General features: G+C 38.6%; 1 protein-coding gene across 2 annotated transcripts in view; it reads right to left on the bottom strand.

The window, feature by feature from the left end:
• Positions 1–16,066, bottom strand: part of KLHDC10 (kelch domain containing 10) — a 61,955-nt gene continuing 45,889 nt past the window's right edge. For both annotated transcript variants that reach the window (XM_043463712.1, XM_043463713.1), the window contains 8 exons: positions 14,333–14,554; positions 12,819–12,973; positions 11,328–11,476; positions 9,248–9,332; positions 8,317–8,383; positions 7,639–7,686; positions 5,705–5,844; positions 1–5,089 (listed from right to left, as the gene is read on the bottom strand). In XM_043463712.1, coding sequence (XP_043319647.1) covers positions 4,880–5,089; positions 5,705–5,844; positions 7,639–7,686; positions 8,317–8,383; positions 9,248–9,332; positions 11,328–11,476; positions 12,819–12,973; positions 14,333–14,554 — 1,076 coding nt within the window. In that variant the 3' untranslated portion in view covers positions 1–4,879. The remainder of the gene's footprint in view (positions 5,090–5,704; positions 5,845–7,638; positions 7,687–8,316; positions 8,384–9,247; positions 9,333–11,327; positions 11,477–12,818; positions 12,974–14,332; positions 14,555–16,066) is intronic.

Genomic DNA, 16,066 nt, shown 5'->3' with positions numbered 1-16,066 from the left:
TAGATCTGGATAAGATTTATTGATCAGATTGTTTTAGAAAACCAACAGCAAAACACTGACAAGATACATAAATACAGATTGGACATTTTAGGGTAAATTCACTATATTTCCTACCTGCTTGTAGGAAACCAGGTAAGGTGGAAAAGCTGTCCTGATCATATGGCATGCACACCAGACTGCAAAAGGACTTCCACACTAGTTAACAGGACTGTGGCAAATAGCTTTAAAGTAAGGCAAGCATCGTGTGTGGCCTAAGCATACCCTGTACCAAGAGCCAAGCCCAGGCTCGTCCTCAGAGACTGAGTGAGGGTTCCCTTTCGTGCCCACGTCCTTCCACTGAAAGCCTCACTGGCAGGTGCAGTTAGAGGGAGATGCCTGGCGCTGTCCCTGCTCAGACTCTGTGTACAAGGAAGTGGCTTTAGAGAAAGTCAGTGTGTTTCTGATGCCTCCTTTGTATTCTAAATGTGCAACTAGTAAAACAGCAATTACTACAGCTTGGTGACTGCGCTCTGACTCACCCTGTACAGTGACTAAGCAGGTCCTTCTCAAAACTTTTAAAAAGTGAAGAAGAAAAAAAGATAAAAACATTAAAATTATACTAAAAAGATAGTACCACTTTTTGAAGCACAACGCAAAACTTTTTTTCTTAACACCAGATGAGGGAAGAAGTCATTTTCCACCGAATCTAATGACCTTAGAAGGGAAACACCACTGCTGGGCATGACCTGGTGGCGACACACAGAGGACATGGAACTCTACGAAACCTACCTCAGGCCCTGCCAAGGCCCTGGAGCCCCACGGCATTTGGGGAACTTAAGCAATTGAAACCAATGGTGACTGGTTTTGGAAGCTTATGATCTTAGGACCATAAACCCTCATCCATCCTGGAGCTCAATGCTAGAACAATGAAGAAGAAGGAAAATGGTTTATTGTGCTACATCAGAGGGCTGGCAGGTAGACAATTCAGTAACCTATACCACCTTCTAAACATCTGTAAGACACATAAAAACATACTGGTTTTAGAGAATTAAGACCAACATAGTCTTAAAGGATAATTTAACCTTTCCTACAAGCCAAGCAGTATGGCTGGTAAAGGTATCTCCTAAGGAAAACGAAGGTTCCTTCAAGAACAGTGGAAAAGCAAATGTTTGCAAAGAGAGCCAAAGAAATGTATTCAAATGATGGGATTTCTTGTGCATCATACACAGCTCTTTCTTCTTATATGTGCTAAGAGTTCTTTGGTGGTTACAGGAGAGACAGCCTAGAACTCAGGGCAGGAGACTATGCCAAAGCAGGAGAGCAAAGAGTGATATCTAAACTCAGCGTTAACAGCTGTCATCTTGTTGACCAATTACAGCTAATTGAGCTGCTTTTATGTTCGCTGGTTTCTAGCCCCTCCCGGATTCCTGCTTTTCCATTTCTAGCTACGCATTAGCCCCACTCCACTGAAAATGAGGTACTTGTGGGAAAAGGGTAGGGAGAAGGAAGAACTATAAATGAATCAATTTTTTGATAGGAAAGTTGAAACACTGATTATCTATGGATTTCAATTATCTGTGCTTTAATCTGGTTACTCTGAGTAACCAAAGGTCACTGTTAATATACCTTTTGTTTAGAAATGTTAATGTTTATTATTATATTTTAAAATTAGCTATGTATTGGACATGAATAGTTTAGGGCAAATTTTTATATCATGTTCCAGGGCCCTGAAAAAAGAAGATTCTACCAGTAGAAAGGGTTTCAGTTTGACCCCTGAAGAACAGTTAAAATTTCAATCTATTCTATATTGGTTTATAGATTTTCCAGAATATGGAAAATACTTTATTACATGAAGAAAGTCATCATTTTCTTCATGTAATAAAGTATTACATTCACAGATAAATTAGTATATACATGGGAGAACTGATAGTATTAAATATTAGGTTTTAATTCTCCATTTAAAAAACTTCTTATAGGTAGACTTCCTTGTTGCTGGGCAAAGAAATGTAAAAAGATATGCAAACATGAGATTGAGTACAAAGATGACTGGGGAAAAGTCTTAGTGGTAATAAGCCCAAGAAACAATAAATCTCTAACAGTTGCAGTAAGGAGACACTGGACTTGAAATCCAGGTTTACCAAGAGTTGCCCTAAGTCAGCCAATCACATCTCAAATTTCTGGTATAATTTTAACTCTAAAGTAGTGAACTGGCTTCCCCAAGACAGATACAAAAAAGTAGTCTACCTGCTTTACAGTCACACCTTATATATAATCTGTATATATCCATATGTGTTTCTATATATTGCACTTAAACTTATAGGACTGCAGTAAGATGTCTGGGAGTACCTCAAAGAGGCAGAGAAGCAGCAGGCATAAACTTTCCTAAATCAAGTAACAGTGTCAGGCATTCAGAGTGCTGGTTATGGACATACTAAATGCCTGGTGACCCCCTATATAAAACTCTAGTCATCTACATTTAAGTCATCATACACACAGTCTCATTTGGCATCCAGAACATGTGCACCTGTGTGGTTCTATAGCACTCAAAGCTGATCGTACTACATCATTTTCACTAGTGTTATATTAAAAGAAGACACTTTAGACCAAGGGTATGTACTTTTATGAAAATGTCACACACAAGGTCTTGGATGTCAGGCCTCCAAAGTCCACATCAAAGGAGACTGCCTTCCGAAGGCTTTAAAAAGGAGGCTAGCAAGTGTGGATTGAACCAGTCTCTCTTTTAGCTCTCAGGTGTCGCAGAAGTAGAGACCTGCTTATATCCCAAGACTATGGAAGGATAAGCACAGAGGCTGAGCATTCAGTCTTTGGTCCCTATGAATCCATGACAAAGATCCTTCTGCCACCATGAGTAGTGTGACTTAATTATGGATAGTCCCCCCCCACCCCCCAAAACATCCAGAGACTAGACTGGAGTCTTTCAGTGAAGCTTTGTTTTGAACTAACAGAGTTGCTCAGACTGACTTGGTCTGGAGAGAGCTCCTCACAGGAACAAGCCTAGCAGTGGGTGGTAAGAGGTTAAAAGGCCAGACTGATCATGGCAATGTGGGGGTGAGGCTTCCAGAGGAATTGCTCCTTTCCTCGTCTCCCCTACCCCCTCACCCCCGCAAAGGACCCAAACTCACATGAAAGATGATAAGACCCTTCAGAACACAGGCTCCATGAACTCAATCCCACATGGTTGGGAGATTATAATAAGGCCAGGATGTTAGGAGTCCAAGTCCAGAGGCCACATTTTTCTCTTTCTCAGAACCGAACACTAGATAGTAACTTTTCAGCTACAACTCAAAGGTAATTTTAAATCCACACATGAGCCTAAGAGATTCCCTTCTGAGATGAAGGAAAAACAAGAATAATCTTAAAAGCTAAGTGAAAAAGAGGCACTTAAAGGAAAAATATGTCCCCAGTCTCCTGTCTGAGTCTCCTGTTGTGATGTAACCAACGGGATGATCAGCACTGTGCCCTCCTGCACACCTTTAGCACCTTTCATACACATAAGGACCTCCAACTGCTCGTGTCTCAGTAGGTCACTGATGGCAAAGCAAGTGAAAATTTAAGTCATTTCTGTTTTAAAATTAAAATACAATATAAAACAAACCAGAACTAAAACTTCACACCAAAGAAGTGAATGATTCTCAGTTTCTTTTCTTCTGCATGCTAGTTTTCAAAATGATACTTAGTTCTTCAGGAAGAATGACCCGTGGCTTTCCCCCAAGACCTTTTATCCAATTACTAGGCAATTACAGCACCATGCACATTAAAGCAGACAGAAAACGAGGCAGAAAACTAAGAAAAAAATCAAGGGCCAATTTGCTTTCTAGAGATAAAACCCACTGCCTGAGAATACGGTAGGTGCATGGCCTAGAGTGAGAAAAGAAACGTTCTAAAAGGAAACAGCCAGTATGACAGTCAAAGCTCATAGCCCAAGAGCAGAAGCCCTTCCTGCCCTGCTCTTCTCTGGCCTCTCGTGAACCTTATGTACCACGGTATGAACGCCACACATGTTTAGGGTCTGCAGTTCCCCATGATGGAGTCAAAAAGATACTTGAAACCATTAACAGGCATAGGAGAATTTAAAAACTGCCCAGAATGAAGAACTTTGACCACCATAAATTTCTTGATTTGAAATGTTCTCGTGCCATAATTTCTAAGAGCAACAACAGACAGCACAACCACCACACACGGTGAAGTCTTTAGACACGTCAACTCTCACTGCTGGCACCAGAAGGATGAGAACAGAAATCACTGACTGAGAGTTGCTGAGCTGCTCAACTTTCCTCTAAAGTAAGTTCAAGGGCAGGTTTGGGTATCTAGGCCGCAAGACACCAGCCACTGCTGCCATCACATCCAACTACTCAATTAGATGTACCTTTGAAAACAGCAAGTTAAACACTGAGCTTTCCCTATAATCTGCAGGATTCTCAAGGTTAGCCTTCTTGTTCTATCCCCAGTGCTGCTTCTCGTTGTTGCTGGATTTACTTTTTTTTATTTTTGTTTTTACTGATGATGTTGCTTTAATTTACAGAGCAATGCCTAACATGGTCATATGGTGAGAGTTCCTTTAACATTTTCTTTATCTTATCTTGATTCATAATGTTATGAAGGTAACTTTCAGACTCTCCCTCAACTTCCATCAGGGAAGAGGGAGTATGTGAGTATGTGTGTGTACTGGGGCAGAAGGGAGAGAAGCAAAGAAAAAAGCACAAGGGAAAGTGAGATTCCATAAACTTAAAACAATTTACAGAAAGGCATCTGATGTATTTTCTGAATAAGGCCTTGATCAGGGTAACCAATTCTCTCTGTAGCACATTCTACACTGCCCATAAATAAAGGAGTCTCTTTAAATTAACATTTCCAGTATCAATGAACAGTCCAGTAATCCTCATTTCAAGCGCTCGATGAGTCCCTGTGTGAGTCCAAGGTGCAGAAGCTGTGTTCGGGAGAGGTTTGCTAGGTTGGGGAAGGCCGCAAGCAGCTTCTCCCACGCCAGTTCCAGCAGGCTAGGAACCACCAGCCAGATCTTAAACAATGACCCAGTCCGTTTATTTTCGTGGATGTTCACCACTCCTCCATGAATGTACATGCAACCAGCCTATGAACAAATGGCAATCAATAGAGGATAAATAACAGATACTTAAGCTGAAGATTCAGCAAAAAAAATTCATAGTAGGCTGAACTGAATGAAGTGAAATAAAAAATTTCTCACTGATCCCAACATAGTGCAGAGATCAAGAAAGATTTATATAATGAATGAGTTACTAAGGGAAAAACTAGAGATTACTTTTACTTCAACAACTTTGACATCGTTAAACTAAGATTATATTAAGTACCCATCGTGCCAAAGATAAGAATACAGAGATTAAAATAAAGCTCTTAGCATTCAAGAAGCTAGTAGAATCTTCAATAACACAGCATTTTGGGGGTAAAATTATTCTGCCCTCCCAGGAAACATCTTTGATATCACTGTCAAGGCCTGAATACCACATGCAGCATTTCTTTTACATTTTATGCGGCTCTTTTAAGCTTGTACATGATGGATTTTCTCCTTTTTTCTCAGAGGAAGAGCTAGTTTTGGAAGAAAGGTTTTAAAAACACATTCTTAATCCAAGCTTTGCTAATATCAGACATCTTTTTTCTTGCTCTATCCCTAAAAGTATTTCCTTATCATCTGCAACTACATAAAGAAGATAAGAAAACAAAAACTTACTGGTGTAACAGCTGCACAGTGAAAATAAACTGGCTCTGGCATGGTAGCTGGGAGCTTAACCCATTGAAAAGTCTGCAGATTCAGCTTCCAGATATCTCCCAGGATCACTTCTCCATTATAGCCCCCGCAAATAAACACATCTATCAGTGGAAGAGAAAACCAAAATCACGCAAAGGGAAAGAGCCACGGTGCCAGCATGTCCTGTCGTAGCTCTCATGGCTAGCTGACATGGGGCCAGTCCAGCTCCCACACCATAGGGGACTTCAGCTGGCGGGCTGCTCACACTGCTGCCTTGTCCCTCACCAAACTCTGAACGCGGTGTTTGGATTTTCTCTAGGGCTAAGGATACAAGCCTCTGAGGAGGCTTCATGTCCAGGTTCTTAAATTCAAACACCTTCAAGTGCCAGGCATAGGAAGTGAATGAGCAAGAAGGTTCAGGGAAAATAGATAAACCAGCTATAGGAGTGCACGTGCTCTAACGGGGAAGATGGTGATGCAGCTCCAGCTGATGGAGCTACACAGGACATAAGGTCAGCGATGGCCAGACCTTCCAAGTTTATAAAAGAAGCTGGAAATCCAGATTTTTTTGAAAAATGAAACTTTTTGATTTTTAAGTATTGACCACTAATTCAATAACTGTAATACACACATGAGCCAAACAAAACACAACTGTAGGCCACCAGTTTGCAAACCCTTCTTTTAAATAATGTCCCTAAAAGGATAGACATTTATCTGCCCATAGAGACAAACATTCTCTACGTAGACAATTAGCCTGCAATGTTCAGTTTGGGGGCACAAAGGTTTTTCCAAGCTTTCTTCAGCCCAAAGAGAACAGTCTGAAACCCAAGTTGATCTGTGCTAGTTATTAATGTCAGGAAAAAACCTTTCCAAAATCAAAGTTGTTTTTTTTTTTTAATCGCTGTTATTGTTCTGTTTGTTTTTGTAAAGTCAGTTATAACCAAGTATACAACATGTAACAAAGGCTATGTGAAACTTTAAATGCTCAGAACTATAGCTGAGTTCAGCTTGTATGGTACCTGGATTCAAAGAACCAAATGAACCCTTGTCTTAACTCAGGTCTAGATCAAGTTTAAGCCAATACCTAATTAAACTATAAAATACACTAGAAACATTTTTGGCTAGGATTCAAAAAAAAGTATGGTTCCATTTTTAGAGAGGCAAGGCTGAACAATGCCACTATCTATAAATCTTGCCCAAAGAGCAAAGCATAATAAAAAGCACCTCTGTACTAGAGATGGCAGCATAATCCTAGTAAAATCTGAACTAAGCTGCTAAAAGGATATAGGCTATCAAACTCGTTTATACACACCTTCTTCCTCTCCAAAACTTTAAGGCAGTATATCCAACTATAAAATAAACTGTAAATTAAAAGACAGGAAGGTTGTCCAAAGAGGAGTCATTTATCACACTTAGATAAAGTAGCTGCAGCTGCTTTCTGAAGCCTGTTACAATGCCTGTGTTGTAATACAGCCAAAGAATGAGCTAAGAGTTCTATTTGGCATCAGACGGAGAACAGAATAAACTTTATGAAATAACACTCTAAAGGAGTTATTACAATGTTAATACAATGTCTACCAAGGTCTCTATTGTATGTCAGGATTATTAGTGTTACCCATAATAACCATAGACATCTGTTAAGGTACAGTGCTGAAAGATTAGGTGGTATAGTAAAAGCTTACTTATCGCTTATTTTTGAGTTCTCTGATAAGAAGGAACCCAAGCACATTAGTTTACTTTATGAAAATTCCTGAGAGAAGCATAACTTTATGGATTTCCCTTTAAGTATAAACTACAAGAAATAGACTCTCCCCAAAGGTATGCTATGACTCTTTTAGGGTTATCATTAAGAAATAAGATATTCTCAGAATATACAATTACAAAAATGGAACCAGCATGCTATTTGAAATCCTTACCATTTTTTATTTGAACACAACTGTGACATCTCCGGGCTGCAGGAAAACCTGCCAAACACATAAACATGGAAATTCAATTATTCATAAGATACAGCAAAAGACAAACTATGAGTAAGTTATTTAAAACAATCCCTTTGTTGCATTAAGCAAACACTGACTAGTCCTTCCAACCCTCCCTTATTTCACACTCAAATAAAGCCATCAGAAGTTCCATCACAATGATATAATGTTAAGATCTCAGCAAAATAAAGTGAGGTGGCAGTGGGCAAAGGTTATTAGTGGATCTCCCAAGCCCTTTTACCCACAAAGAGACAGGTACATCTTGATTTAAGTGCCTACTTCTTATCCTACCCAGATTTCCCTCTGCCACAGAATTCAGCAATCCCCATTAAAAGTCTTTGCTCAGCTGCTGAGGAAGAATAATTGGGCTAAGGAATACAAGAAATTTCTCTCTTTCTTTTTCCTAGTTCCCCAACCAGGGATCAAACTCGTTGTCCCCTGCAGTGAAAACAGGAGTCTTAACCACTGAACCTCCAGGGAAGTCCTATAAGTAATCTCTAATACCAGTTCAACAGATATTTTTCTTGTCATATAATGCAATAAAATAACTTTTTCACTTTCAGAACCAACTGAAAAGTACATTTATTAAAGATAAATGAATCAATATTTTAAATTTACCTATTTTTTCATGGGGTTTTGTTGCAATTTCCTCCCATGCATTCGTTTCAAGGTTGTATGCATGAATCTTGGAGACAGAAAATAAGAAGACACACAAATAACTTTAGTTAGCCCGAAAACTGGATTTTCACAACAGCCTGTACAAACATATTCCTGGTTGAAAATGCTCCTTTTCCTTTGCTATTCTCTGATTGTTCCTAATTCTAATATAAAGCAAAACATTAAATAAAGCAGTTGAAAATTAAGCATATACATAATTTTATTATTTTTAAGTCATAGAAAAAAATGAGGGGAAAAGTTGGAATTCTGCTGCTTCCACATTTCTGTGATAAACATGTATCATTTTTATAACAGAAAAAAGCAACTGTTTTTAAGTAAATATGAGAATGCAGTTTTGACAAAACTTGGAAAGGACCATTAAGATTCCAAAGCAGACCAGGAGCTCTGAGGCCTATAGACTTCCTCTGGGACACGTGGATTTAGAAATGCCACAGGGATGGATGAACAGAAGCCCTTCAGAGCTCAGCTTTCTAAGGTTAGTGATGTGTCGTCCTAAACATGCCTGTTCTTTTTAGATACACAGCACTGACAATGAGAACAATGTGACATCCTGAGAATTCTGGTTCCAATTCTAATTAGCTGCCCCATTTGAGCTACTGTATCTTTCTTTTAATATCTTTTCTCATCGAGCACAAAGGGATAAGTCTAATAAAGGATCTTCAGTGTGTGGTTACACAACTGTCAACGGGAAAGCATTAGGGGCACAGAGTTTAACCCTATATTATAAAGAGCATCCAACACAAAATAGGTCTTCATAAAGAACCTGCTTGAAAATTAAAATGTCTACCATAACAGAGCTGTTACTCATTATGCTCAGCGTAACAATGCCTTTCCTCTGGCCCTCTTCCTCTCTCTCTCCTTTTTAATGTACCTTGTTTAAGGAATAAGCTGTCCAAGAAGTACCACCTCCCAAGATGTAAATCCTCTGCCCATCATGTGCAATTTCATGTCTGTACCTGAAAATATACAACAAATACATTTATAATTAAGGGGGAAATGACCTACGTAAGAGTTGGCTGGAAGACTTTTACTGCATCGTTATTTATAATAATAAATTATTGGAAATGACTCAAATGTCAAATAATAATAAATTGGTTAAATAAGCTATACAATATAAAAAATGGATTAGTATGCAACCAATGAGAATGTAGATACAGAGAATGTTAATATATTGAAAACTTCTTTTCATGTCACTGACTGAAAAAAATCAGATAAGAGCAGATAGGTTATAATCCTACTAAAAATTTAGATATACAAATAATGCACAGAAAAATGACTATAAGGATACATGTAAAATGTTAACCTTGGTTATCCCTGAGTTTAGATTTTATTTTTTATTTTCTTCATTTTGCTTATATGTATCTTCTAGATTTTCTATAATCTTTTTTTTTTTTTTAATTTTTTATTAGTTGGAGGCTAATTACTTCACAACATTTCAGTGGGTTTTGTCATACATTGATATGAATCAGCCATAGATTTACACGTATTCCCCATCCCGATCCCCCCTCCCACCTAGATTTTCTATAATCTTTTTGTGGTAACTGTATAAGGGGGGAAAATATTACAGTTTTAGAAAGTGATCTGCCTACATTTAATCAGAAAGTCTAGACTATGGGTTTTCAAATTAACACACTTATTTAACAGATACAAAGATTATCAGGAAAAATCATGCTACATAAAGCTGTGAATATAATATGAAACACCTACCAGAACTTTTATCCAAGTAGTTTAGCTAAAAGCTGAAACAATTTATAATATATCCATAAAATTACTCAAAGAAGGCAACTATGTGAAAATATTTTGAAAACTTAATCTAGTTTCTCCTCTTCCTGAAGGCCTTGGCGCTGAAAAAATATTATATATCAAAATTATTCCCTGTACCAAGCCATCTCCCAAGTCCTCCTGTGGTAGTTCTGCAATAATCAGAGCACTAAGATACTACAATAGAGATAAATCTTCCTTAGCACCCATATGCCATTTTTAAAAAGCCAACAAAGAATAGTCTAACAGTAAATTAAAAATTGTTTACTGTCTTTGCTTTTAAACTAGGGGGGGTGGGGAAAACACCTCTTTAAGTTTTCTGGTGAGTTTAATTCTAAGAAGAGGCAACTGCTGTTAGGAAAGAAAAATGAAAGATAGTTCATGTAGGACTGCTACTAAAAGGTAACTATAGAGAAACATGTGATGTCTGAGTGTTTAATAGAGCACTTAAAATACACAATCTTCCCTCCCTTTCTTCCATCCATCCAACCACCCATTCAATCAACATTCACTGAGTACCACATGAGCAAGGCACTGTGTCCTTCCTGGGGATAGGTTGTTAAGCAAGGGAGCCAAAGAATCCTAATAGGCAAGTTAAGAAGGGAAATCAAGAAGTAACTAGAAAGTAACTGCTGTGCAGGTAATATGAAATCTAGTTACAATTGTTACCACTGTTTTTTTCTTTTTTCACTGTTTTTTTCTAAAGGGCTGCTGCTGCTGAGTCGCTTCAGTTGTGTCCGACTCTGTGCAACCCCATAGACAGCAGCCCACCAGGTTCCCCCGTCCCTGGGATTCTCTAGGCAAGAACACTGGAGTGGGTTGCCATTTCTTTCTCCAATGCATGAAAGTGAAAAGTGAAAGTGAAGTCGCTCAGACATGTCCAACTCTTAGGGACCCCATGGACTGCAGCCCACCAGGCTCCTCCATCCATGGGATTTTCCAGGCAAGTGTACTTTCTTAATGCAGGAAAACTGAAGCATAAAAGGAAGTAACGTGAAAAAAATGCTATAGTTCAGAGGGAAATAATAGTTCCTCACCAGAAAACCCTTCTTTAATGCTGAACAGGGATCTAATAGCCAGTCAGCTATTTCAACCAGGGCAAAGGGCTTCTTCAAACCATACTGCCAATATTCTAAAAAAAAAAGTAAAATCTTAGCAAGAAAGAATATGCTTTAATCCTAGAATCTCACCTCTCTTCTGGTAGATCACAGGATAGGTTGTTTGGTTTCAGTTGTGTCCACTCTCTGGTATTGAGATCTAATTTGTGCAGGTCTGTGCTGTAAATATAGCCAGTTGTCCCTCCAAATACATAAAGGGAGCCATTGATGATAGCCATAGCCTGGATAATGAGGAGATGTGAACAAGACTGCCTCGTTAACACGTGATTAAAGAATGTAAACTTATTAGATACCCCAAAATCAAGTTTTATGAAGTTTTCTTGTACTTTTTAATCCTTCTAAGAATCAGACCCTTAAAGGATTAAAGATTTTAGAGAACACAGAGATTGTTTTTAGAAAAATAAGTTTTGCTCAACTGGAAAGCAAGTTCTGTCTAGATGGGCAAAGGGCTCCTTAGAGGTCTTAGCCAACCAAAGAATTTACAGATCATGGACATAAGCATTTCCACTGAAAGCTGCTTCACTTTCTAAGCAGTCTAGAGAAAAATGTCTTTACGAAGAAGGAGCAGATATGAAAATAAGACCCCAGAATCCCTTAAGTAAGAAAGTTCTCAAAACTTGACATTTTCCACAAGACTCTTCTCAATGTAAGTTTGGCTTTTGCTATAGTCATTTCTTAGAGTTTAAACCTGTGGTGGGATACAGTCCTTCAGTATGTGCTTCTACACACAGTCCAGAAGCTACATATCAGTATCAATGCCAGCTAGTTGAGAAAGAAGCCATTGCTTTGGCTGTTTTAAGCTTAGCCCATTATTCTCAAAGGGTCTCTGATGTATGATGAGTTGCTTCCTACCTTTTCGTACAAAACTTTCCAAACCTAAAGTCTGAAGTACTAGAACCTAAAGTGAAAGTGAAAGTGAAGTCGCTCAGTTGTGCCCAACTCTTTGCGACCCCGTGGACTGTAGCCCACCAGGCTCCTCCGTCCATGGGATTCTCCAGGCAAGAATACTGGAGTGGGTTGCCATTTCCTTCTCCAGGGGATCTTCCCGACCCAGGGATCGAACCTGGGTCTCCCGCATTGCACGCAGACACTTTAACCTCTGAGCCACCAACTGGAAGCTAATTTCTGTGTAATCTGTGTTTTAGCCAAGATCTGTATAAAAGTCTCTTAACCAAGTGCAGGGATCATCTACTCTAAACTTAGGTCAGAAAGCTCTTCAAAGCATCATATCATTCTAAAGACGATAGAACTTGGACCATATATATAGCCCAATCTCTCACTGAAGGTAAGTGAGGTCCTGATATTTAAGGAAACTTCCATATAGGTCTAGATCATTGATCCTAAAAGTTGGAGTAGGAAAAAAAAAAGGAGGGAGGAAAAGAACGGAAAGAAGAAGGCAAGCAACCAGATTTACAATTTCACACTGGAACTGAAAAATCGAATAGTAACAATGGATTTATTTTCCATTTAAAAAATTGGTGGTAAAATAAATATTCTGACGTTGTTCCTGGAACTAAAGAATCTGAACAAATTCATCCACCATGACTGGCCATAGATTGGTACCTGTCCATATATACGACTGGGTTTCTTCCCCCGACAGCTGAGCAAAGCCCATCTCTTATATTTCACGTTGCAGACGTGGACATCATTGCCATTGCTCTCACCAAATGGGATGCCAGTACCTCCAAACACTAACAGGTTGTTTCCATGCAGCACAACTGGGAAAGAAGAAGCATGAATTTCATTTTCGTACTGGCTACTTGCATGGTACTCCCACATTAACCCAGGATATCAGAGAAACTAAAAAATGTCTGCTTTAATGCTTTCAGAAAATAGCTCAAACCACTGACATATAACTACTGTAAGTTCTACAGAAAAAGATCTAATTCACACTACATCACATGGCTCACTCTTTGATACGTGACATGTATTCAATGCACATTTTTGGAATTCATGAAACACGGTATATAACAATACAGAATGATATGAACTACAATCCACCACTGCTGCTTAACACAGTTCAAGTACACAGTAGAGCAGAAGAAAATGAAGGCTCATCTTTGCCTTAGCAAAGACCCAGTGGGACTCAGGATGAAGGGATAAAAGGATCATTCTGTTTTTTTCTAGGGAATGATCGCTACATGTTAAATTATAGTTTCTGTCATCTTAATCCTACACCTGATAAAAAGAACATGAATATCCTGCTGGCAACTTTCTGTTCCTGTCATCAAACACACTTGTATATTCTTTCTCTTATGGCAAATATTCTGAAAATACAGCTACTGTATCACTTCAATGATTTTTTTTTAACCAATTCTTCAATTGATAGTGTTAGAGTCAACAGCAGGAGCTCTAGAGACAGTGAAAGCTGGGTTTTAAGTCTTATGTGACCTCAGGAAAGTTATTTAATCTCTTTAAATTAATTTTTCCAACAACCCTATGAGGTAGGAACTATTATTCTCTTCTTCATTTTTATAGATGATGAAATAGAAAGTGGTGAAAGGTTTAAATAACTTGTTGAAGGTTTTCTAAAAAGGACCTTGTCGAGCTAGGGTTCAATCCCAGGCAGTCTGGCTCCAGAGCCTGCACTCACAGCCACTGTCCTCAGGGCCTCTCTGAAGCCTCCGTCTCCTCATCTGTACATGGCAAGAATTCCAGTGCTGGCGCCATAGAGATGCATGTGAGATACCACGTGTGTGAAGCACTTTGCTCAACAGCTGTAAACGCCATTTGTTGATCTTCTACTACATTTTGCCAGGCTTATATATGATACTTTATGTTGTACCCTCTGAGATATTAATTCCATTTTATGGGTAAGGAACTAGAAGTGAAAAATCATTAGGCAAGTACGTGACATACAGCTAAATTCAAACTCAGGATGATCCAACTCACAATTGATTCTGAATACAATGCTATATAGTATTATCATAGTGAGAGTCTACCCATTAACAGGGCTTAATCATATTACTATTATGATTTAGTATTCTTAAAAATCATTAACAAGAAAAACACCTAACATTGAACCAGACCTCTGAGATGTTTCATAAAGCCCAAAGTTCAGAACTGCTTGCACTCACGTGACATAGATGCCAATTCTCGGGGCATGTAGCCATCTGTGCCCATCTGGTGCCATACTCCTGTAGCAAAATGATACCTCCAAAGCTCCCTGAAGAGAGGATAGTCTTCATTATCTGGCCCTCCTGATTCATCATAATCTGGGTTATAACCTCCAAACACATACAGATTGGTATTATCTGCCACACAACGATGTCCACTTCGTGCTGGTGGAGGTCTGTGGCCTAGGAGAGAAGAGGACAGTTTTCCACAGGTGGCCCAGCAGATTAAAAGTACACACAAAATTTGGTAACAAGCATTTTATCTTTAAAAGGTAATCAGGGAAAATTTATGATGTGGATGCACTTTTTTTAAACTAGGTTATTTTATATGTTCACACATACTACTTAGGACTTTAAGGAGCTAGTCTCCACTTCTATTTCATAGAACTATTTTCAAATTTTGATAACTGTAAAAGGATTTTTCCCAAGGGAAGCAAAACAGCATCATAAACTTGAGAAAATGGCTGGTGACGGAATTTTCAAGAAGAGGAGGAGGAAGGGTTTAAAAATCCAAAAGCTAAAAGGACGAATTTTCTATTTTCTTAGAGGAGGAAAAACACAGGCCAACTAAATTAAACTGAAAGTATTAGAGAACTACATAAATATAATCACAAATGTGAATGAGTCATGTATAAATAAAAATACACATACATAAAACCTGTGACTTTTCTACAATATATAATTATATACTTAAAAAGAAAACTGGCTTTCAAAGAGTTATAGTGAAGTTTAGAATTTAAACACCACTCCAGGCATTATGGTAGTTAACAAAGAATATCCCTATACTTATCTTAAAGAGCATCTTTCATCCTATTAAGAACTTTATTAAGAAAAGCTATTTCAGGGAATTCCCTGGTGGTCCAGTGGTTAGGATTCAGTACTTTCACTGCTGGGGCCCCAGGTTTCATCCCTCATTGGGAAACTAAGATCCCACAAACAATACAATTAAAAAAAAAAAAAAGCTGTTTCTACAATCTGTATTTGCAAGCTCTCTTAAGTTTAAATTGTCAGCTAGTTCACTAGAAGTTACTTCGATTATTTTAGAGTAAAAAACCCCCAGATTTATATTATTTCTACTATCCTTACAATTTTTGTACCAGTCTACACAAATCCTTACAAAGCTATAGAACCAAAGATGATTAAATATACACTGGATGGAGTAAGGTACTAGGTTGTCTGTTATCCTAAAGACTTATCTACTTTCATGTATTACGAACGGATACTAGTATAACATTAGTATTTATGACAATGCTGGACACCTAATAAACACTGTTATATAAACATTACCAGCCTAATACAGGCCTCACATATATTTTTTTAAAATCAAAATCCTACTTCCTACGGTATGCTTTGAAACAAGAACTGAAATGAAACTGCACAGACCTAGAAAAACTAAAAGCCAAATGAACAAACCATGGCCATCGAATCACTCAAGTCCAACCTGTAGGTCCTGAGAAGTTCTCAAACAGCATTTCAGAGCCTTCCCTGCTCCTTCACACTCCTGCCTGTTTAAGTCTGTCTCTTTGCTTGGAAAGCCGAGTCCTTCCCTTAGCCCTTGACCTGGTCTACCTAGCCTTCAATGCGGAGAAGGCAACGGCACCCCACTCCAGTCCTCTTGCCCGGAAACTCCCATGGACGGAGGAGCCTGGTAGGTTGCAGTCCATGGGGTCGCTAAGAGTCAGACACGACTGAGCG

The sequence above is a fragment of the Cervus canadensis genome, chromosome 3 (assembly GCF_019320065.1).
Source record: "Cervus canadensis isolate Bull #8, Minnesota chromosome 3, ASM1932006v1, whole genome shotgun sequence".
NCBI classification, from domain to species: Eukaryota; Metazoa; Chordata; class Mammalia; order Artiodactyla; family Cervidae; genus Cervus; species Cervus canadensis.
The sequence above is the reverse complement of the archived record's forward strand: the minus strand, read 5'-3'. Positions and strand labels throughout refer to the sequence as shown.